We start from the raw sequence: 23930 nt of genomic DNA, 5'->3' as shown, positions 1-23930 counted from the left end.
TAACAATACAATGTTCAGAGAAAGATTTTTTATTGACAAGGGCCACAAAGAATACAGCTCCTGCATTGCTAGTAGAAACTGTTTTTCGTTGTCTCAATTATGATGAAATAGCTTTATACAAGCGACTGTGACTGTGCTTGTGCCTTCTTTGCTAGCAGCTTCAGATCTGTGATGCACTTGGCAATTGTTTCCTTTTCCTGTTACGGAGAGAAAACGGGTCAGTTTGTCACGAAATACTTAAGTTCTATCACAGGCCTGCAAAACTTGGCAGCCAAAGGATTTCCTCTACATACAAAGGATGTTTTCCTCTACATTTTTCTGCAAGTTGCCTGAAATCTTTTGGCTGCCACAGCTTGTGCATGCCTGTTCTACCAAGAACCTTAATTTATACAGTAAAGTAGGTAGATAAGACAGCTCTAAGTTATGAGACCTACAAGGCCTAACACACACCTGACCACCTCAACATACATTCCCCTTTACAGCATCACAACTCTCTTCACAAGAGACGCAGCTAGTCGTCCTGGGAAGGGAACTGAAGATGAAAAGTGGGGGCATGTGTAAACCTATCTAGCACAGGGCCTTCCCTGCACAAGTGCTGCCTGTGAATATTTAAGTGATCACTGACTCCTGGAAACTTCAGTCATGTTCCAACCATGTTCTCATGCCTTTCTTCTCTGCAGCTGCTCCCAAACCCCACAGATACAGATGCTTGCTACATAGCTAACCCCTTCCATGCAAACAGCTACAGAAAGAGTCCTACATGACTACTAAGAAAGTAATTATTGATTAGGGAGTAGCTGAACAGTGGCATATGAGTTTAATAGAATATTATGTTGTAAGAAATGAACAAAAAGAATTCAAAGAAACTTACTAAGATTTGTAAGAACTGATTAAGCATTAAGCAGAACAAGGAGAACCATTTATATAACCATCATATTAATGTGAAGGAAAACAATGAACACATGTAAAACAAATGAACAGATTGGTCATATCCAATCATTTCTGTGCTCATTGTACACCTGTATTTCACCCTCTCCCTGATTAAAGGTAGGTGTGTTTCACATGAGTTTTATGAAGTTTTTGGAATATTCTTTTCCTTCATATTATTATGGTCATATAAACAGTTCTCATTCTGCTTAATTCTGAATCAGTTTATACAAATCTTACTAAATTTTATACATTTGCCACAAAGGGGGGTTCTTTCTTGCGGGGAGAGAAAAGGGAAACCAATGGGAAGTGAGAGGAATATCAAAAATTAATTTTTTTTAAAAGAAAAAGAAGCCATTTATGGCATAAATTTGTTGCTCAGTCATTTCTAAATAGAAATGAAGGTGACAGAATATGGTCTAAATGACAACAGGAAATTATTCCCTTGTAGTTCAAGCAGCCAGGTAAGTGACTGTGGAGACACACTTTACCTACAACTTAGATCAAATATCTCCTTTATAGATCAGATTTTGAGAAAGGAAGAATTCTACATTAGTTGCACAGTAACTTTTTCTGAATATGCCCTTCTTTAGATTAAATGCCAGGGCAGCATCACTTTCTTCATCCTAAAGACCTCTGGCCAACTCTAGGACCCATATGCAGCAGACATGTCAATAATCCACTACCTGCTGAGCAGAGATGCTCTTCACCACATGGTTCTCCACCCATGCAATCATGTGTTCTTGCTCCTTACGTCGCAGCATGTTCTGCTTTGCAATCTGATAGTCCAGGCGATTCTTCACCTCCATGTACACTTTGTGCAGCCTCTCACGGTAAAAGAGTTCGAGTGTCATGGCAATGTTATTCTAAAGAAGGTGAGAAAGCTTACTTTTGTTGTTAAAGAACCATATGTTGTTCTCAAGATTTATGTCAGGAGAACATTATGAACATCACTTTCCTATTCTATACAAAAGGGACTTTTTTTTTGGTAGGTTGTTTGCCTTAAAATTTAATAATTCTTAAAATAAAAATCTTAACCAAATTGGGTGCAAAATTAACCATGCATTAGGTAGCACGTGGTCCCTGACTTGTACATGAGTGATAAACCCAACATAACAAGCAATGACCTCTGCTCTTGATACATTAGATTAAGGCCACTTGAATATTTAACTTCTAATTTGTCATGTTCTAAGAAACTGCTTTTGTCACTCTGTAATCTCAACATAGGCATGCACTTGACACTTTTGCTTAGTAGTTATTAGCAAATGGTGGAAGTGAATAAAATGCTTAACAAATTGAATATAATTCTTTCAAGTTACATGTGAATTAAATTCTCTAAAAATGGATTATCATATTTCTACATATCAGGCATGTATAGTGAGATTTTGTTTTTCTTGAATCTGATACACTGAATTCCCAGGACATATGATTTTTTCTTATGTGGGAAAACTACTTTTTAATTCCTAAAAAAACAAAACAAAACAAAACAAAAAATCCAAATCCTACCCTCTGCACATCAAAAAGGTAGTGTCGCTTGGCAACCAGGGCTTGCTGTTTCTTTTCCAAGTCAATTGCATCTTGGATATTTTTTATGGATGCCTGTTTCAGCCCTTCTGCCTCAGCCAGCTGGTCCTGCAATTAAGATATTTATGAAAAGATTAGTGAAAAAGCCAATGATAATAATCACTGATCCATTTTTCCGTTTCAGAGTTAGGGTTCATTTGTATGCAAAGTGAAGAAAAAATGCACACAACTTTCATGGAAGCTAAAGATGAAAAAACACCAGCCTAATATCTGAAAGAAACCAACCTAAAACTAAAAAGTAATCAAGAATTTTAGTAAACGTAGCAAATATGACTCTATGGGACTTGATCTGTGAATCAGGTTACAGATGCTTACTGCATTGCTATAAAACTGGTTATTACATATGGGAATATTTGGAGAATGTTGACAGTTTAAAAAATAAGTCACTTTAGGCTAAGTAATCTTAGCAGAAAAGTCTGCTATAATTACTTTCCTCCCCCAAAATACATTTTATACCCAAATGGATCACTTAAAGACCCTATTGCTAAACTTCTGTCCAAAACTAAAATGGGAAAAATCAAATTTCCATCCATACCTCTCTGAGTTTATCAGCAAAAGCTGCTACAGAGGCACCATATTTTTTAACTATATAAATGAGGAGCCCCAATGTTGATATGGCAGCAATCGTATCAGCAGTAATAACATAGATTTCTTTGGAGAGAAAATACAGGCTAAGGCCTGTGCCCAAAACATAAGGACCTGAAAGAAAAAGAATATTTATGAGAACTTCCATAGAGTATCAGAAATAAGGACTAAATGAGATTTCAGAATGATTGCAGAGTAGGCTAAGTAAAATAAAGAAAAAATCAGTTCACTCTACTGCATGAAAATCTCCATTTATCAAAGACATTCAATAATCATTGTTGTCAAAGTGATTTCTTAACAGACCCAAAACTAAAATAGCATTGGTGCAGTGCAAAATCTATCCACTCCTATCTATACTTAGTACCTTACTTTCATAGTACCTTTGCATTAAAAATACCTGAAAAAAGTCCGTGATCCTATAAGAAGGGGTACTCTTTGTAGCAAATTGTAACCCTAAAGTACCTCAGTTGCTTTGGTAAAAAAATAATCACCTGGTAACCCATCTACACTTAGGTCAGCTTAGATAGTAGCCACACAGTTTCTCCGGCTTGGTAGAACCTGCCAGAGATGATGCTGTCTGCTGATTTAAGTCACTCATTTTGGCAAATATACACTTTACAGTTTCTTAACTTTCATATATGTCTTCTCTCCCTCAAATACCTTGTAAGGTCTGACTTTATCTTCTACACATTAAAGAAGTTATTATGTATCATGTGGTATGCCAATAAATACTTTAATGAATGAAGAAACAATGCCAGGCTTTATAAAGTCCAGAAATTGTTAGTTTCTAGAGGCCAGTGGTAACAGCAACAAGTTTTAGTTAGAATAATTCAAGAATAAACAGGTAGACAGCCTTTAAAGGAGTATAAAAGAGAAAGGGTCTAATTTTTGGTTTTGGTTATCCAAACAAATTAACAAGGTATAATGAAAAGGCAGAAATGATAACAAAGTCATGCACCCAAAATACCACCATCACAAACTTAAGACTGGATCACTTCTGCAGGAAACTTTGCTTACCTGTAACTCCAGTTTTAGGGTACATGAACGCAAAGAATTCCTCAGGAATCAACCCATGACGAACTTTCCCTCCATGCTCAGGAAGAGGAGGCAAAGGAGCCAGACGGACAGAAGCTGTGTGAAAAATTCTGGTTGCCTGAAACACCCTGCAAAGAGTAAAAGTGGCATACAGTTCTGACTTTATGTTAAGTCAACTGTTCCCTAAATGTTTTACGTAATGCGAATTTGTCTGAAGACAGAAGGAAGAGAGGAAATGAGGTGGGGAGCTACACAGCCCTGGAGGGACAGAGCTACAGCAAGGTTCAGGGGGATGAGGGGCAGGTGGAGAGCAGAAGGAACACTTAGGAAGTAGACACATGGGGGTTGGACATGGACATACACTGGGGCCAGCGCCAGACATATGGTACCCAAGCACAGGACAGACACACAGGGGCTAGATGGAGCAGGCAAAGGTCTTCTTTCTCCACACTACAGGTCTTAAGCCAAGCCCCCACTTCAGTAACGGCAGAGGTGTCCACATCTGTTTCCAGCTTTCACTTGGAAGTTGGGTTTTTGTTTTTTTTGGGTGGGAAGATGAAGGCCACAGAACAAAGAGCTGAGAGGCTTGGGCAGCAGTGGAGAGTAAAGTTAAAATAGGTGATTTTTTTAGAATGCTGATTTCTTTCAGAATTTTAAAAATTTGCATAAGGTTAATTTACATAAAGCAAGAACTGTCTTTGTTTTTAAATGAGAAATAGTACATGAAATTTCAGTACAAATTCTTGAGATCAAAGAAGAGGGGTTGACTCAGTTTTCCCAACAGGTAGAATGGAGATGGTACTGGAGGGATGGGACATAGGTCCACCTTCTAGTCCCACTCACTACCACTAACTAGCTATGTCTACCTTACAGAGGTTAACTAATCCAACTTGCTTACCAACATATGGTTCTTTTCTTCAACATCTCGATAGCTTGCTTTGACTATGTTCCACAACAAGAGATCTATTATCTTTCTAACCTGTGGCCCTCTAGGTCCTCAAGTACAGCCCGCTGACTGAATCCAACTTCACAGAACAAATCCCCTTAATAAAAGGATTTGTTCTGTAAAACTTGGACTCAGTCAAAAAGGCACACCCAAGGACCTAGGAGGATGTGGCCTTGAGGCTACAGGTTCCTCACCTCTGTACAGTCAAAATTCCATGTTGTCAAGCTCTAATTGTTAAGAATCCTTTATATTGAGTGAAAAATGTGGCTTCTCCTAACTTCTACCCATAGATCCTAGTTCTCTCCTTTGAAGTCAAGAACATAATCTGTCTTCCAGAAGATTTCTAGATATAATATCCAGTTTTACCTTTTTAGGTTGTTAATAGTCTCAAAAGGTAGGGTGTGGGAGTATGTGAGTGAGTGTGTGTGTGTATGTGTCTGTGTTACTTTTTAGCATCCACAATATCATTTCCTTTTTTTTTTCTTGTGAATGCTAACAAGTCCTGTCTCTTTCACTCTAACCTTCTGATAATCTTTCAAGATAACTGCAAGGCTTCTTCACATTTACATCTCTTAAATTTCATCTTGGGGGTTTTCAGATTACCTGGATTGTTCTGAAACCATATCCTATCATCCTAAATGCTCTATTAATCTAAATGTGGGTTTTACTTTTCCTCCAAACTTAGCATGAATAAAATCTGAGTGCTCTTACATAAGTGCTGGCGTATCTGGCACAAGCACTGAGGAAGCCTGTGCCAAGACAACATAAGAAATGCAGATTTCTCCTCACACTTTCATGTCTGAACCCACATACATCCTGCTAGCTCTCTCTCCTTTTCATATCCACAAAGTGAACCAAAAGGAGCAGGCAGGCAGAACCCCCTTCTTTCCAGTGTTCCTAGGTACCTTGCAGAGCTCAGGCCATTTCCCTGTGACTTTGGGTGACTTCTCCTGGAATGTGATGTTACAGATAGGGGTAGGTACAGGAAGGAGGCACCTCTGTTGTGGATCAAAAACAGCAGTAGTGTTCCTAAGCTTTCAACTGAATGAAGGTTGCCCTAGAAGTAACATGAGAGAAATGGGGGAATGAGAGCAAATGAGAGTGATCTGTCTGTGTTGGCCTCCTGCTCAGCTGTAAAAAGTCTACAGATCTTGAATAAGGACTCTATGTCTTTAAAATATGATGGAGAGCAAGGGCAGAATAAGTATTTCTTTCAATTTACATGTTTCTTTACTTTCAATCAATTCTCCTCTTATAGGAGTGATCTATATATTTGGTCTAACATTAGCTATCACCCAGCTGCTTTAGTAAGTACTCCTTCCATGTCTTTCATTTACGGTACTGAAAAAAAATTTAAATGATACCTGTTATTTGTTCAGTATTTTAAAGGTTTAGAAAATGATGTATGTGGGGGGGCGGAGCCAAGATAGTGAAGTAGTAAGACACACATATGGAGGCTGCTCCCACACAGCCCATGAAACACCTGTAGAAAGGGACTCTCAACAAATTTTGGAGCAGCGGAAGTGGAGAACAACAGAGTGGAGATTTCCAGCCCAGGGTGACCTGAAAGATCCACAGGAAACTCAGCTGCACCAGCCTCAGCCTCATGCACAGCTTGTGAACAGCCCTCTGGGGTGGAATCTCCAGTCATGGAATCCCTAGTCCCAGTAGCAGAGAGTCCACAGATCCTTCAACCCACAGGTGCCAAAGGTCAGTGACAGGGTTTATTCAGCTGGCCAGGAAGGGAGAAGGGCCTTCACATTGGGCAGGCAGCAGGAGTTCTCAGGGCAGCCCCTACAGCAGCCTGAGACCATAGCTGGATCGTAAAAACCCCCAGGGGCACTGAAGAGCTGAGTCTTACCTCAGCCCTGTGTAGACGCCCTGAGGCAGCTGGTCTTTGTCTCTGGAGGCCCTGCCCCCACAGCTTGACTGAATCCCACCCCCCTAGTGCTAGCTTGGTGGAACTGGAGGTCAGGTGCCTGTGGAGAGGAAACACTGCTAAGATTCTGGGCACAAAAATCCTTCCCTGAGCCCAGACCAGCACACACTTGATTGTGCCACCTTGGAGGAACTGATATCTTACAGGTCCCCAGAGTATACCCTACTCTTGACAAAGGACCCAAAAGTCAAGTAACTGGTTGGGAAAATGCCCAAAAAAGGGAAAAAAAAATAAGACCATAGAAGGTTATTTTCTTGGTGAACAGATATCTCCTCCCATCCTTTCTGATGAGGAAGAAAAATGCTACCATAAGGGAAAGACATAAAAATCAAGGCTTTTGTGTCCCAAACATCCAAAACAAATATTCAATGGGCTCAGGCCATGGAAGAGCTCAAAAAGGATTTTGAAAATCAAGTTAGAGAGGTGGAGGAAAAACTGGGAGGAGAAATGAGAGAGATGCAAGAAAAGCATGAAATGCAGGTCAACACCTTGCTAAAGGAGACCAAAAAAAATGCTGAAGAAAATAACACCTTGAAAAATAGGCTAACTCAATTGGCAAAAGAGGTTCAAAAAGCCAATGAGGGGAAGAATGCTTTCAAAAGCTCACTGAAGAAAATAGTTCTTTCAAAATTAGAATGGAACAGATGGAGGCTAATGACTATGAGAAACCAAGAAATCACAAAACAAAACCAAAAGAATGGAAAAATGGAAGATAATGTGCAATATCTCATTGGAAAAACAACTGACCTGGAAAACAGATCTAGGAGAGACAATTTAAAAATTATGGGACTACCTGAAAGCCATGATCAAAAAAAGAGCCTAGACATCATCTTTCATGAAATTATCAAGGAAAACTGCCCTGAGATTCTAGAACCAGAGGGCAAAATAAGTATTCAAGGAATCCACAGATCACCGCCTGAAAGAGTTCCAAAAAGAGAAACTCCTAGGAACATTATGGCCAAATTCCAGAATTCCCTGGCCAAGGAGGAAAATATTGCAAGCAGGTAGAAAGAAACAATTCAAGTATTGTGGAAATACAATCAGGATAACACAAGATCTAGCAGCTTCTACATTAAGGGATCAAAGGGCATGGAACAGGATATTCCAGAAGTCAAAGGAACTAGGACTAAAATCAAGAATCACCTACCCAGCAAATCTGAGTATAATACTTCAGAGGAAAAAAATGGTCCTTCAATGAAATAGAGGACTTTCAAGCATTCTTGATGAGAAGACCAGAGCTGAAGAGAAAATTTGATTTTCAAACACAAGAATGAAGAGAAGCATGAAAAGGTAAACAGTAAAGAGAAGTCATAAGGGACTTACTAAAGTTGAACTGTTTACATTCCTACATGGAAAGACAATATTTGTAACTCTTGAAACTTTTCAGTATCTGGGTACTGGGTGGGATTACACACACACACACACACACACACACACACACACACACACACACACACATAGAGACAGAGTACACAGAGTGAATTGAATAGGATGGGATCATATCTTTAAAAAATGAAATTAAGGGGTGAGAGAGAAATATATTGGGAGAAGAAAGGGAGAACTGGAATGGGGCAAATTATCTCTCATAAAAGAGGCAAGCAAAAGACTTTTTAGTGGAGGGAAGAAGAGGGGAGGTGAGAGAAAAATATGAAGTTTACTCTCATCACATTCCAGTAAAGGAAGGAATAAAATGCACACTCATTTTGGTATGAAAACCTATCTTACAATACAGGAAAGTGGGGGAGAAGAGGATAAGCAGGGTGGGGGTATGATAGAAGGGAGGGCAGTGGGAGGAGGGAGCAATTTGAAGTCAACACTCTTGGGGAGGGACCGGATCAAAAGGGAGAACAGAAGCAATGGGGGGCAGGATAGGATGGAGGGAATTATTGTTAGTCATACACAACATGACTATTATGGAAGTCATTTGCAAAACTACACAGACATGGACTATAATGAATTGCCTGCCTTCCCAAAGGGAATGGTTGGGGAGGGAGGGATGGGGAGAAGTTGGAATTCAAAGTTTTAAGAACAACTGTTGAGTACTGTTCTTGCAACTAGGAAATAGAAATACAGATGAGGTATAGAAAGTTATCTTGCCCTACAGGACAAAAGAGAAGATGGGGATAAGGGAAGGGAGGGATGTTAGAAGAGAGGGCAGATTGGTGATAGGGGCAATTAGAATGCTCAGCATTTTGGGATGGGGGGAGGGGAGAAACGGGGAGAAAATTTGGAACTCAAAATTTTGTGGAAATGAATGTTGAAAAGTTAAATGAATAAATAAATTTAAAAAAAAAAGAAAATGATGTATGTTATCTGAACCTCACAGTATTCTTGAGGCACTGCAGATATGCTCTGTAGGGAGGTACAGCTAGTTAGTGGTAGTGAGTGGGATTAGAAGGCATATGCTTGCTGCGACTCAGAGAAGTTAAGGAGCTTGCCCAAATTCAGAGCTTCCAAATGTCAGAGACCAGACATGGGTCTCTCTGGACTCCAAATCAATGTTACACTAGGCTGAGGCAAGGTGGCTTTGAATCCTACTTGTGGCAGTATGCAAAAGTAAATAAAAAAGTGGATAGGAAGGGCTAACAACCACATGCTATTTCCCCAAAAGTGGCTTTAAACAGCCTCGGGAAGAAAGAATTTGGTAGTTATCATCAGGACAAGGCCAAGGGCAGAGTCCCACTGCACATCACTATGCATCCAAATGGACACATATACATTTATTCATGTTCTCTTGGCATAACTATCCATGGATCCACCTAACTATGATTATCTGAACAACATTCTTCAGTATTGTTGGCCAATTCATTATGAAAAACTTTTACGATCTTTGACTAAAAACAAAGTGCAAAATGCCTAGAATGCTTCTTTATTTCAAGAGTTTAATAATGCCCATTACAAAAATACACAAGTATATATCGAACTGCCCGATTTTGGGTAAGATTTTGCTTCTTATTTGTTTGTTGTCAGTTAAAGTTATTAACAACAACAAAAAACAAAGAGTCAGTCAACAAGTTTGGCAGTCTTAATTCGGCCATTCTTGCTCTCTGTGAGCAATTCTTTTCTAATTACTATAAATCTGCTATCCATCATTAACATCCTCTACCTGTCATTCACTAAGTGTCCTCTTTCAGCTAACACTATACCAACATTCAGGTCAGCAAGAATGTAGCTCCAGGTATCTCCCCCCCTCCCCCCATACAGAATAAGGATAGGGACCAAATTTGCGACTTCATCAGTTTACAGAATTCCCAGAAAATTCCTTCTAATAATTGCAAGTTACCACTTTCTCTGCAACTTAAAGTCCTGTCTTAGGGAGGTGTCTAGAGTGCTGAAAAATCAAGTGACCTGTCCAAGGTGGACCCTGAAGCCAAGTCTTCTAGCCTTCAACAGTCTTCTAACCACTAAGCCATGTTGCTTCTACCCTTTCTTTTTTTTTTAACAACAAAATGTAAAAAAATGACCTTTTTTAAAACATGCAAATACAAGACTGCCCTATAGAGTTTTCCGTTACTTAACAGTAACTGGACACCCAGGAGGTGCCTAGGAGACCCAAAGAGCCTTCCGGGGCTGTTCGGGGCTCGGACCTGAAGGGGGGAGGGGCGGAGAAGCCTAGCCGCCCAAGGTCACCAGGGAGAAGCCGACCTCGAGGACGCTGACCCCTGCCAACCTGGGGCTATTAGATAGTGGCAGAGGCCCGGCCAGAGGGCCTGCGCGGCAGCCCCTCGGGATACCGAGGAGAAAACTGAGGCTAGGCTCTGGCGCGGGTAAGCATTTTGGCCGAGCGGGTGTCTAGGGCGGGGTGGAAGCCCGGATCTGGCTGGCGCGCCCGGGCTGCTAGGCGGGGTCCGGGTCCGGGCCCGGATGCGCCCCGAGCCCAAACGAGGGACGGCGGGCGGTACTTACCCCGGAGCCAGCGGGGCCGCGTTCTTCAGCGCCGGAGCTGTGGGGACACAGAGCTCGGGTTAGCGGGGGTCGCGGTCCCAGGCCTCTCCGCCCGCGCCCTTTCCGCGGCTCCCCTCGACCCCTCCAGGGTCCTCCCCTATCCCTTGCTGCCGCCGCTGCCCCAAGAACGTTCCCCCCGCAGCTACGGCCCCGCGTCCCCCGGCTGGGATTCCTCACCCACGGCGCTGGCAGCGTGAAGCGCCAGCCGAGACAGCATGCTGCGCGAGGGTCCGTTCGGCTGCCTCTGTGTCCCTGTGACCCCGGCGGGGAGACCTTGTCAGCCGCCGCACTAAGATGGCGCAAGGCAAACCTCGCGAGAGGACGAAAGCGAACGCTCTCCCGATTCGTCCAATGTCCGCTCCTCCCGTCTCCAGCCCCAACTGTCGCGAGAGCAGAAAGGAAGCCAGGGTTGGTGGGGGGAAGGGGGTGGGGTGGGGGGGGAAAGAGCAGAGGAGGTGGGAGGACTGAGAGCGTAGCTAGAGCCCAGTGACCAACAGAAGGCGAAGGGGCGGGGCCGGGGAGGCAAGTCTCGCGAGAAGCGGGGACTCCGGCCTCTGGGCCAGAGAGGGGCGGGGAGCCCCAGTGTACACCACGTGGGGAGCGGATCCTGGGACCGAGGCGGTACGAGAGTCGTAGCCGTGGAGATGCGGAAGGAGTTGCAGCCGCAATCGGAGACAGAACCGGAGCCGGACCCCGAGTCCGAGTCGGAGACGCTGCCTGACCTGCCGTCGCAGCCGTCGCAGCCTTCGCTGAGCTTGCCTTCCTCCGCCCCGGAATGGAACCTGCCCCCCAACGCGCCGGCCTGTATGGAGCGGCAGCTGGAGGCGGCGCGCTACCGGTCCGGTGAGCCCCGCCCGCCCCCGGCCCGACCTGCCCCCGCTCCCGAGCCCTTCCCCCGTCACCTCCGGCCGCGCTGACCCGCGGCCCGGCCGCCCGCTCTCTCCGCAGATGGCTCCCTGCTCCTGGGCGCGTCCAGCCTCAGCGGCCGCAGCTGGGCCGGCTCCTTGTGGTTCTTTAAGGACCCCTGCGCGGCCCCCAACGAGGGCTTCTGCTCGGCCGGAGTCCAGACCGAAGCCGGGCTGTCGGACCTCGCCTGGGTGGGGAACCGGGGCATCTTCGTGGCTTCCGACTCGGGTGAGTACCCCCGGGGGCCGTGTGGCCAGGGAGTGGGGGGGAGGAGGCCGTAGTTACCCCGGGCAGGGGCCAGGCTTCGGATTTCGTCCTGACCCTCCCTGGGGACATGAGGATGCCAGGAGTCCGTGACAGCTGGCACCCTGGGCTCCGTGAGGCCGGAGGTGGGGCTGCCTCCTCCTGAGCTCATGCCCCGAAGGCCGGACTGTGAAGACCTCAGCCCCCAGCTGCGGGTGAGCCGTGTGCCTGGCTCCGGGCATAGAATGCCCCTCCAGGAGCCCCCAGCCCGGGGTCGTCAGGGCCTCCTGCTCCTTGTGGGAAGGGACCCCTCCCCTCGTGCCTGCCCAGCCTGACTCTGGAGGTCCATCTCTTCAGCTGAGGTTTTGAATAGGTCCTTACACCAGTCACTCCCCCATGGCCTCCCCTCCCCCATAGAATTCTCCCATGAAACAGAAAAACAGTTAAGTGAAGCTAACTGACATGGCAGGAACAGCTCAGGAAACGTTCCATGGGCCTGGTCCCTGGCTCTGAAGAGAGGAGTGAGCTGTTTGCTGCCTCTGCCCTCCAGCAGGATCCTCGTTTTCAGCTGAGATTTTGGTGTTTGAATAGAAAAGGGATATTAGAGACTGAACTTTCCATAAGTATTCTTGTTTTTGAGACCCTAACTTGTCTTTTATTCATGTTTCATCTTTCCCAGTCCTTTAGAAAAATGTTTTCAAGGTTTGGGCAAGCTGGATTGATTAATCATAGTGGCCAGATATCTGTGCAGAAAACCCCAGGGGAAACAGATTGCTTTCCCTTTGGGAGCTGATTGTTTATATTTTTTTTTCCTCCCAGAAGGCTGATAACCAGTTTCCCTTGTGTCTTTTTCCTCTTCTGTTTTTGTCAGACCACTCTTTTAGGGAAACAAGCACCAATATAAATTCATGTGATGAGGGAAACAGTTCAAACCTTTGATGATGGGAATTGCTGTCATCCTGTAGTTTTGCTTTCTGCAGAAGGACTAATTCACTTTGTTGATCTATAGGACAAGAGCCAAAGGAGGGTCTGCAGTCCTAGAAGTGACCTTTGCTGCCATGTGAATTGTAGATGTGACATAATTCTAGCCCCCACATCTTTTAGGTGCTGTGGAACTGTGGGAACTGGATGAGGGGGAGACACTCATTGTCAACAAATTCTGCAAATATGAACATGATGATGTAGTGACCAGTGTCAGTGTCCTAATCAACGGCACACAGGCCGTCAGTGGCAGCAAGGACTTCTGGTGAGTTGCTCTTACTATCGACTTTGCTCTTGCCCCTTTTCTCCTTTTGGCCCCACTAAATAATGCTGGTTCATTCATTAAAAGAACCTGGATAATAATTAAGACATTCAAAACACAGAGACACCTTCAAAACAGCAGATCATCCTAACTGAGCATTCCAGGTAAGAAACTGAGTAAAGTGGAAACCTCTGGAATTTTTCTAAACTGTATCTTCGTGCCTGTACTTGAACGTCTACTTTTTATACACTGTTCTGTTTAGGAATAAATGTAGGGTTTTTTTTCTCTTTAGCATTAAAGTTTGGGACCTTGCTGAAGAGAAAGTGCTGAAATCATATAGAGGTGAGTTTTACCTCCCCTTCCCACTTCCATCTTTGCCATCTTAGGTCTTTTGAGTTTTTGGATTAGATTTTCGTGCTCAGAGCTGCGTATAGTGATGGGTAAGACCCAGTTAGAGTCTACAGGGCCATTAGGAAATCACATATTCATCCTTCTGCTTTAAGGAGAAGATGTTTTCTCTATTCTTATCCTCTGCAGCATGCTTCTGGTGCCCTTGACATCCTAAGGCTTGGGTGTTCTACCTGAAGCCTCCCAGAAGTCTTCTCCCACTGTATTCCTCTTCCTCCAGGGGTAGCAGCTGAGGATCCTAGGTAGACCTAGAACTGAAAGAATCTCTGAGACTTTGTGAACTAACCTTCATTTTAGAGAGGGGAATCTCAAGCCCAAGTTCGGGCAGTAGGAAGGGCCTATGTCCTCTGACTGGAGAGCCAGTGCTGGTTCCCCGATCGACAGGCTGCCTTCTCGGCTTAATTAATGGCTGTGATTAATCTTGTTCTTTGTGCAAACTTACCCCAATTCTGCCTGTATCTTGGCCACATCTTTAAACATGATGATTGAGAATCCTATCTTGAAGCCAAGTATTTTTTTTTCTATTGATATCTTTGTCCTGGCCTCTCTGCTATTGTCTGATTGTGATGGTGCGGTCTACATTTCCTTCATAGCTCACTCTGGTGAAGTCTCCTGCGTTGCTGCTTGTCCCTACAAGGAGTCTAAGTTCCTGTCATGCAGTGAGGTAAGATAATTCTCCTTGCCCATATCTAAAGTATTTAGCAAACTCAGTACAACTTGAGCCTAAAGTGGTCATCTTAGAGATTAGGAATTGGGAGAGACCTTTATTTTACCATTCAAGAAACTGAGACCTAGAGAAGGGGAAAATGCCTATGATCACACAAGTAGTAAATGTCAGTTAAGATATGAACTGTGGACTTCAAATTTCAAATCCAATGTTCTTTCCAATTGTACCATATTGATCCTGAAGTTTTTTATTCTGTTATTACTTCTAGGACAACAGAATTTTACTTTGGGATATCCGGTGCCCCAAACCAGCTACACATATTGGTGAGTCTGAATGGTGGTGTTAGAAAAGGCCCGATGACTTTGATTTTCACAGACTAACAGGTCTCTTGTAGGGAAACAACTTTCTCTAGTCTCTAGTACAGAGGTCAGCAAACATTGGCAGCCACCCGTTTTTGTATGGAACTTGAAGCTAAGAATGATTTTTGTATTTTAAAATACATTCAAACAATTAAAAATGCAAAAATCGTTATTAATTCAAGAGGACTATATAAAAAATGGCTGCTGGATTTGTCCTGTAGTTTGCCAAAACTCTGCTGTAGGTTTCTGTTAATCTAATCCTCCCAGGTGGTAGGGAAAGGAGATACCTTGTTTCTGGACAGGTCTTGTCTCATTCACCACAGTAGCAGGTGACTCATGTATCAATATACCTCTCTTGCTAGTGTCTTGGATGTATAGGATCAGAGGAGAGTATTTTCCAGGCCCAAGGCTGAAATATGGATAAAGGATGCAGTTGGGGTGAAGAATATTTGGACTTTTTAACTCTGGGGAATTTTCAGTTCCCTTGTTCTCACTTTTTAAAGATCTTATATATTAATTTTTGTTACGTTTTGAATTCTGAGTTGTCTTCTTCCCTCCCAACCCTGCAATAGAGAACATTTGATGTAGAACCATGCTACATATACTTTGATTTATCAGTTCTTTCTCTGGAGGTGGATAGAATAAGTCCTTTGTAGTTGATTTGAATGATCATATTACTCAGAATAGCTCAGTCATTCACAGTTACCCTTTGAAGAACGTTTCTGTTATGTATATAATGTTCTTTTGGTTCTTCTCATTTCTCTTTGTTGTTCTCGCTTTCTCAGGCCAAAATGCCTCCCATCACCTTCCTACCTCACTGGCCTGGCATCCTCAGAAGGAAAATGTTTTCACTTTTGGTAAGAAGTCTTGGTGTTTATTTCTTGAGCGTATCAGCTCTGGGGCTGAGACCTCTTCATCACCATCCTTCCTCTTGTACTTTGATGTCTCTGGGCCCAGGAGGGAAGTTGGCTGTCCATGATTTGTGATACAGTCTGGATCTGTTTAGGAATGCAAGTGTGAGAAGGACTTCCTCCTGCAGCAGCCTCTCCTTCATGATAGTTCGTGCCTCCTTTTATGTTAGCCAACACTAACTGCACTCCTGAACACGTGGAAGCTTTTGACAGACTTATTTTGACAGTGGGCTTATGTGGAGCAGGCCAGAGTTGGTTGAGGGGCTAGTTTGGATTTGAAATGGGCCACAGGAAACCCACAAAATAGCACCCTTGGGAAAAAGTAATTGAGTACTGGTTCTCGGACAAAAACAGTCGTGAGACCTCTCACAGATGCCATCTTGGTTCATTCCCTGTAGGTGATGAGAACGGCACTGTCTTCCTTGTGGACATCAAGAACCCTAAACCGATGCTCGGCTCCTCTGTGCACTCTCAGAGTGTCACAAGGCTGGTGTTCTCACTAGACAGGTACTGACCTTTGCCCAGGTGGCCACACATGTGCCCTGTGTCTTATTAGTGGGGGCAAAAGAGCTGATATTTATGGGGAGAGCTACTGAAACAAGTCCTGTCCTGGCTGGTCAGGTGGTCTCTGAGGCCTAGACTGCGCTGACAGTGAGAACTGAGCGAAACACCACCAGCACCAGTTGTTTGGGTTATAGAGATGTTGCTAAAGGTGGCTCGGGAGTGCTGCCATTCCTACCGTGTGTTCAGTGGTAGCTGGTATAGCAGGGGAAACTGCAGGCTGGATGTGGGCCCAGTGATTTATCCTCAGTTCTCCCAGTCCCCTCCCTTCACCAGCTTCCTGAGGTGGTGAGCAGCAGCCTAGCATCTCCTTTGAGTGAGTGGGGCAGCTGCCAGCTCTGCTGTTGATTCCGTCTTCTTTACAGTTTTCCCCTCCTGGCGTCCCTCAGTGAAGACTGTTCTGTAGCTGTGCTTGACGCCAACCTTACAGAGGTGTAAGTATAGAATGGAATCCTGGGCCTGATGCAGGAATTCCTTTTGGGGTGTGGGTTAGCCAGCATGACTGCTCAGGTCTCTACTATTCTTATGGTATCCTGGGCTTGAGTTTCCCTTTCTAAAAAGTCAATTAGAAGGTCTGTCCCCATCCCCTGTGTTAGGAATGGTGAAGAAAGAAGGGACATTCAAGTTTCCAAGTACCAGGGCCGACCTGAAACCAGCACTTTGCATCAGCAAGTGAGGCGGGTGGCCCTTCTAACCTGAGTGTCATCAAGTTACAGAGACTCTTCCTCTCCAAGAGACAGTAGATGTGCCATGGACACACTTACATATTGGGAGCAGCAGTTGGGTCAGAGGTCCAGACTGGGAACCAGGGAGCACAAGTCCTAGTCTTCACTTGACCATTGACTTTGGGATGTTAGTCAAATTACTTCACCTTTCTGGATCTCATTTTTCCTCTTCTGTAACACATACTTGCAGCTTTCAAATTCTTTGATTCTGTGGCCAGTGGATGTTGTAAAGTGGTATATTATGCCTTCTTCAAATGCTATATTCCAGATCCATCTAAATTGTGTTTCTCCCTTAAGTCCTTTCCCATTATGCCAGGCTCCATATTCTCTTTCTTTTCCAGGTTCAGAAGCCAAGCCCACAGGGACTTTGTGAGAGATGCTACATGGTCCCCACTCAACTACTTTCTGCTCACGACTGTGGGTTGGGACCATCAAGTCTTCCACCACACTGTGTCTGCAGAGCCAATTTTAATTCCTGATCCCTGTGGTGCCAGCAAGTAGATTGGATTTGAGGCAAAAAAAAGGCCAAACTCCTACCAATCCATACCCACCTACCCTTTGGTTTGTGAGACGACAAGTCCTGTGTGAAACAGGTTTGATCTGTTAGAGCTGAGCAGTTGAGGCACCATGCTTCTCTGCCTGGGGTCCTGTAGAGTCATAAGGAGACAGCCATTTATTTTTTTAGATTATATTTAAATTTTTAAACAAAGATAATCGGAACCATCTGTTCCCACATCTAGTTACCTTCCCTTGTCCCTCCTCCTTCCAAAAAAGTACATAAAGGGGTAGAGAAGTGCCTCTTCATTTCTCTCTGGTGGTGAGGAATTGCCAGAATCCTGGGAATCAACTGAGATTTGGGCATCCTGTGTCCTAGGAATGGTATTCCTCATGTGCCCTTTGGGGTTTTTAGTTATTGTGATTATAGATCTGAGACAGAAATGAGAAACTCTTTAAAAGACTTTCCCACCTTGGGTAACACTAGGACAACTCCTTCCCTCAGTCACTTGAGGTGGTTTCTTTCCTTGGCTGAGCAGAAAGGAAAAAGGTCTAGTTTTCCTAGTTTGTTGGAACCTTCTTCCCCTAGTGCAGCTACAGCACTCTAAGAGATTCCTTGCCACCTTCTTGCCCTCAGCCCTAGAGACTAGTTCCAATGTGTTCTTTTGGCTAGATGCTAGAAGGGACGGCTTAGACTTGGTTTGGGGACATCTAGAGGAATTTGAGGAGAGAATGGGAGGTGGGGGCAAGACAGAAAACTGACAGAGTAGAGGGGAAGGCTTTGAGATCTGCTCCTTTGAAACCAAACTGCCCTGACTACCTTCTCTTGAGGTTTCTCAGCTTTCAGGAGTTGGCTTGCTGTGGTTGGGGCTGTATCAGTGATAGAGATTCCATTACCAGAGCCATCCCAATGGAGAATCTTAGATGACTTGGTGAAATAAAATTCTCTGTTTTGTGTGTGTGTTTTAAAGCTCGTGTGTTGTAAGAGAGGGGTGGAGGGCACACAACTGTGTCGCTGTTATTCTCCAGAAAAGCACTGGAGACCCAGGAAATTTGGGTTTGATGTCTCACCTTGCACCTTAGCTACAATCTTTATCTCCTTGGACACATCGGTTAATCTGGTTAAATCTCTTCAGGGATAAGATGAACACATCTTACTTAGTGTTGGAAAGGGACCTTAGTGATCACCTAGGCCAACCCTAGCTGAACAAGAACCTTCTCAGCAGAACAGCTGATGAGGCCTTCCAGCCTTGGCCTGGTGACCACTTGGGATGCAGATTGGTTTGCATTAAATAATCCTTTTTTAGAAAATTGTCATCAATATCCTTTGTCCATCTTTAAGTATCAGCAGCTTGTTTTAAAAGGCCAAGATGGAGTCATGTTTGCACATTATATTTTTAAGAAATTATTTTTCTTGCTTTGTATTTTTATCTTTTCCTCAAAAAGATGATGTGTTTTCCACCATCACAGACGGCTGTCAGGAATGATTCCCATATCAGTAATGGTTTGTTTCCTGTCTCTTTAAAGATTAACTAATTTAATTTTTGTTACATTATTTAGTGGTTACTAGGAGTCTTTATGCTTTTTCTCTATCTGACATCAGTAAAGCCTGTGAAGGCAGGGTCTGTTCTTCATTTTCTTTGAATCCCCAATGCCTAGCACGTAGTAGTATTGAATGTTGGGACTGCTAAAGAATAAAGGTGATAAATGTTCTAGAGGCAGCTAGGTGGCACAGATTGTAGAGAGCTGGGTTGAATCAGGCAGACCGAAGTTCAAATCCAGTCTCACCCGTTGGTTGTGTGACTTCGGGTAAGTCACTTACCTTCCATTGCCTTGGTTTCCTCAACTGTAAAATGGGGGTCATGATAGCCCCTCCCTCACAGGGTTGTTTTGAGATATTTGTAAAGCACTTAGCGCAGTACCTAGCACAGGCGCTGTATCAATGTTATTAGCTATACGTGGGTTTGTGAATTTGCAATGAGATGATGCATATTAAAGATGTTTTGCATGCTAAACTGCTCGGAACAGGTAAGATTAATCAGGGAAAAAACGTGGGCATGAGTTATCTTTCCTGGAATTTTTTCATCAGCAAAAATTCCACAAATGCAGAAGGAGATAAAAGAATCAGAAAATCTTAACACCAGTTAGACATTTGAGTGACTTACTGCCTGCACTTTCATGAACAGTATAAGTTTGCAGGCAGTATGACCCTGAAATTTAAATCCTGCCCCTGAGACTCACCTAAATTACAAAAATGGTTGTGTCGGCACTGGTAGAGGGTGTTTTCTTGCCGATTCAATAAAATCAAAGGTCTGTTAAAAAAATCTGACTGCCAGTCTTCCTGTGAGGCACTGAGAGATACTTACTAAATTTACATAAAACAGTATCATGATGGATATCAGACTGTATAAGCAGGGTGTGATACACAAGTAAAGCATGAAACACCTGGAGGGTTTGGAAGTGGTTGAAGTGAAGCATCCAGCCAGGAAAAGGAAAGTTGATAAAAGGACATGGCATGAGTTCAAAGGTCAAAAGGTGTGCTGAATCTGGGCATTGGTAGGTGGGGAAGAGTGAAGTGTGGCCTTAAAGCAGACAGGGATGTGGCTGAAGAAGTGGCCTAAAGAGGCTAAATGATTTGCTGAAGGCTGCCTAAAAAAAGGTCAAGCTGGGATTTGAATCTAATCTTTTTGTTGTCACTTTCAGCATCAGGTGGGCTACAGTCCCTAATCTCTGGTACTCTTAGAGCAGGGATTTCTTAATCGTCTTTGTCTCATGGCTTCCTTGGCAGTCCAGTGAAGCCTGTGGATTCCTAAAATAGTGGGGTTTTTTAACGTATAAAGTCAAAAGATGGGATTACAAAGAAAGCCGGATGTATTTAAATGATGCGGCTTTGGTTTTCCATCCAAGTTACCAGACTGAGGTTATGAACCTCTGCCCTAGAAAATAATGGAACTATGAGGCTGAGCACAGCAAACCTGTGAAGGTTCCCTTTCCAGGTCTACATGAAATTATCTCATTAATCAACTGGTGCTGTGGCTGTGGCTGTGGACAAATCCCTTCTTGTTAGAGATTAGTTTCAACAGAGGCAGAATAAATTGAGAGCATGATGCAGTGCAGGCTATTGAGTTTGGAGTCAGTACCTGGAAGGACTTCTAACACTATTACCTAACTACCTATGGGAACTTAGGCAGGTTACTTTGGGCCTCAGTTTCCACATCTAAAATGAGTTTGGACTGGATGAATGGAAGTTCTTCCCATTCCAACTCACGCTATGAACCTTTCCAGCTGTACTCTGGTGGATCTGCATTTTGTTAGTGATTTACTATTTTCAAAGGCCTGTACAATCTGTTGTCTTCACCATCTCAGAGGTGACAGTGTCTTCACTTTGTCAGGAATGAAGTTTAATTAGATTAACCAACAAACAGTGCCTACCGTAGGACAGGTACTGTGCTAAGCCCTGGGGATACAAGGAGGAGGCAAAAGACAGTTGTCTTCAAGGAACTTGAAGATAGTCTAATAGGGGAGACAACAAATATGTACAAACCAGGCTACACACGGGATAAACAGGAACTAACGGGAAAGGTATAAAAAATTCTGTTGGAGACCTTAGATCTTGCACTACCTTCATTTTGACACAAGAGGCCAGGACTAGTTGCTTTCTTGGGTATTCTCCCTTCCTGCTTGTCTGCTCCACATCTCTAACACACCTACATATCACACAGTTACACTGAAAAAGCCAAACAATACCCTAGATTGATGTAGATATATAGTCCTACGTTCAGCTGTTTGGAAACAATGGGTTTAATTCTTTTTGTTGTAAGTCTTCATGAGCTCTTGAATGTGAACAGGAGGGACATGCCCTTAACTTCCTTGTATATTTGTGATGTTTGGGACTTCTTGTCTATCTCAGTTGGCCTTGACCCTGATCTTGGCCCCAGAACAAGTTGAAATAATTTCACTTGGATGCATGTGAAGTCTCCTAGCACTCTAAGTCTGTGGAAATCTCCTCACAGATGCTATAGCTAGAATCTCTCTCTCTTTCAGTGTAGGGGTGCTCTACATAATTCATAGCAGCTACCTCCACCAGCAGACAGAACTTCATAAATCAGTCTCTGAGTCTGCCCACTACAGCACTGTCAAAAGCCCTATATTGCCCCAAGTTTTTTGTTTCAAGGAGGTCCTTGATTTTTAGCATAAAGGCAGGTAAGAATGTTTTTGTCTTGTGTTTTGGGGATCTAATTGGAAAAAAAATTAAAAACTTGGGGCAGGCAGTAGCTTCAGTATAGGAAGGAGCGTCACAAGTTCATAGGAGACAATTCAATGAATGAACCAATAGGAAAACAAAAGCATCTATATGCAAATGTATAGCGTAAACAAAAAGGATAAACTGGAAGTCCTAGCTCGCAGTGGCAAATTTCACCTCCTAGATCATTGAGATGTGAGACCTAGGACTGGAATGTGGTTTTGAAGAGCAGGAAGGAGAAGAAATCAGCATTGATTAAGTGCCAGACATTGTATGAAGTGCTTTACAATATCTTATCTGGTCCTTACAAGAACCTAGGAAATAGGTGCTAGTATGGTCCCCATTTTACAGTTGAAGAAACTGAGGCAAACCAGTTGGCTTTCCCAGATTCACACAGCTTGTATCTGAGGCCAAATTTTAACTCGTTTTTCTCAATGCAGGTCCAGTGCTCTCTCTACTGCACCATGTAGCTACTATTGCATCATTCAAAACAAATCACATAGGTAAAAGATGGAGTGAAGTAACATCATATATTAAGGAAGTAGACTGGTGAAGGAAATCCAGGAATCAGAAGGGGAAAGCATGAGGTTCATTTAGGTTAAGATCAATAGAAGTGATTTTGTCATCTGTGTATGCTACAGACCGTCTGGACAGAAAGAAGAACTAGATGAACTTGGGACACATTACACACCTGACACAAAGGTGTCATACAATTGCGATAGGGACTTCAATTCTGTAGGCACAACTGGAGCTCTCTACCAAAAACAGTTGCTCATGTATTCCTGACTCACTGTAATGATAATTTCATCCTTAAAAAGGTGGAAGAACTAACAAGAAGAAATTCTGTGTTGAACCTTCTCACCAAGTGATGGATGGGGAAGAAATGATGGGAATCTATGGAATTAGGGAATGATGTAGAAATGACCACTTCCTCCTTGAGTTTGTGATACAGGAAACGAAAACTTAGGTAGTCTGACTTTCACCCTTGTTTTGGTGAAAACAGCCAAATCATTTATAGGCAGATTAATGAGGGTCCCATTGCTTAAAGAGGAGTTGCAAAGATTTTATAAAAATAGCATCAGGAAGACTAAAGCCAGGCATGGGCTTAGATTTGTGATCAGTGCTGATGTGATAAAAAGTGGGTCACTGGAAAATGCAGACAAGGATTAAGACCTGTGCTTGGTATGGATGGAAAGGCAATAGGTTCAATAGAAGGCATATTTTCCTCTGTTTAGGAAAATGATCTTCAGAGTGAGAAAGAGCAAAAAATGGGGAACCCAGAATGGAAACTCTAGTAAGGATATGCTAAATGACCCCTCAAGGAGTTCATTGTTAGGCCCAGAAGCACATAGTAGTATTTTGAGAGGGAATTTGAAAATGTTATTGATGATCATTAAGGGCCTATGGATGATGGGGTAGATGCTGAATATGGAAATGGGCAAATACCTCTCATCTGAGATGGGGCCAAAAAAGTTATTGCAATAGTCAAAGCAAGCAGTGATATAAATGGCTAATGGATGGTCAAAGGTGGTTCTCAGTGGAAGAAATTCAGCCTGTTTATAGCTATATGTAAAAATGCTCCAAATCACTATTAGAGAAATGAAAATTAAGACAACTCTCAAGTTCCACCTTATACCCATCAAGTTGGCAAAGTTTAATTTGCCAATTAACCCTCCCACCCCCCAAAAGAAAGATAAATGTTGGAGGAGCTTAGGGAAAGTAGGTATACTGAGGCACTGTTGGTGAAACTGTGAATTGATCCAGCCTTACTGGAAAGCAATTTAAAACTATGCTCAAAGTAAGTAAACTGTGCATGAACTCCTTGATCCAACTATCATGAAGACTATTAGACCTATAATCAAAAAAATAAAAGAAGAAAAGGTCTTATGCATACAAAAAAAAAAACAAAACTAACAGCTTTTTTGTAGTGGCAAAACTCCCAAACAAAAACAAAATTAAAAAAACAAAACAAAACCAACAACCCTGGAAACTAGGACCTATCCATTGGGGAATGTGCTGAACAAATTATAGTATATGAATGTAATGGAATACTATCACATTGTAAAAAATGGAGAAAGACAGTTTCAGAGAAACCTGGAAAGATTTATATGCACTGATACAGAGTAAAGAGTATACCTAGGAAAAACAATTTATACTAGAGTAACAGCATGGTGAAAATGAACAATTTTGAAAGACTTAAGAACTTTC

General features: G+C 43.2%; 2 protein-coding genes across 2 annotated transcripts; one reads left to right on the top strand and one right to left on the bottom strand.

Moving 5' to 3' along the window:
* Positions 1-13: 13 nt before the first annotated feature.
* On the bottom strand, positions 14-11950 carry ATP5PB (ATP synthase peripheral stalk-membrane subunit b). Its single transcript, XM_072644337.1, has 8 exons — positions 11864-11950; positions 11139-11341; positions 10923-10959; positions 4114-4259; positions 3047-3210; positions 2434-2559; positions 1614-1793; positions 14-197 (listed from the first exon to the last, which is right to left on the bottom strand). The coding sequence occupies exons 2-8, from the start codon at positions 11176-11178 to the stop codon at positions 114-116; spliced, it is 777 nt and encodes a 258-aa protein (XP_072500438.1). The 5' UTR covers positions 11179-11341; positions 11864-11950; the 3' UTR covers positions 14-113.
* Positions 11453-18436, top strand: WDR77 (WD repeat domain 77). Its single transcript, XM_072644336.1, has 10 exons — positions 11453-11804; positions 11910-12095; positions 13215-13356; positions 13646-13695; positions 14355-14425; positions 14697-14751; positions 15573-15644; positions 16097-16205; positions 16625-16693; positions 17326-18436. The coding sequence occupies exons 1-10, from the start codon at positions 11606-11608 to the stop codon at positions 17483-17485; spliced, it is 1113 nt and encodes a 370-aa protein (XP_072500437.1). The 5' UTR covers positions 11453-11605; the 3' UTR covers positions 17486-18436.
* Positions 18437-23930: the final 5494 nt, after the last annotated feature.

Source organism: Notamacropus eugenii, chromosome 2, assembly GCF_028372415.1.
Source record: "Notamacropus eugenii isolate mMacEug1 chromosome 2, mMacEug1.pri_v2, whole genome shotgun sequence".
NCBI lineage: Eukaryota > Metazoa > Chordata > Mammalia > Diprotodontia > Macropodidae > Notamacropus > Notamacropus eugenii.
Note: the sequence above shows the minus strand (reverse complement) of the source record. Positions and strands in the feature narration are given on the sequence as shown.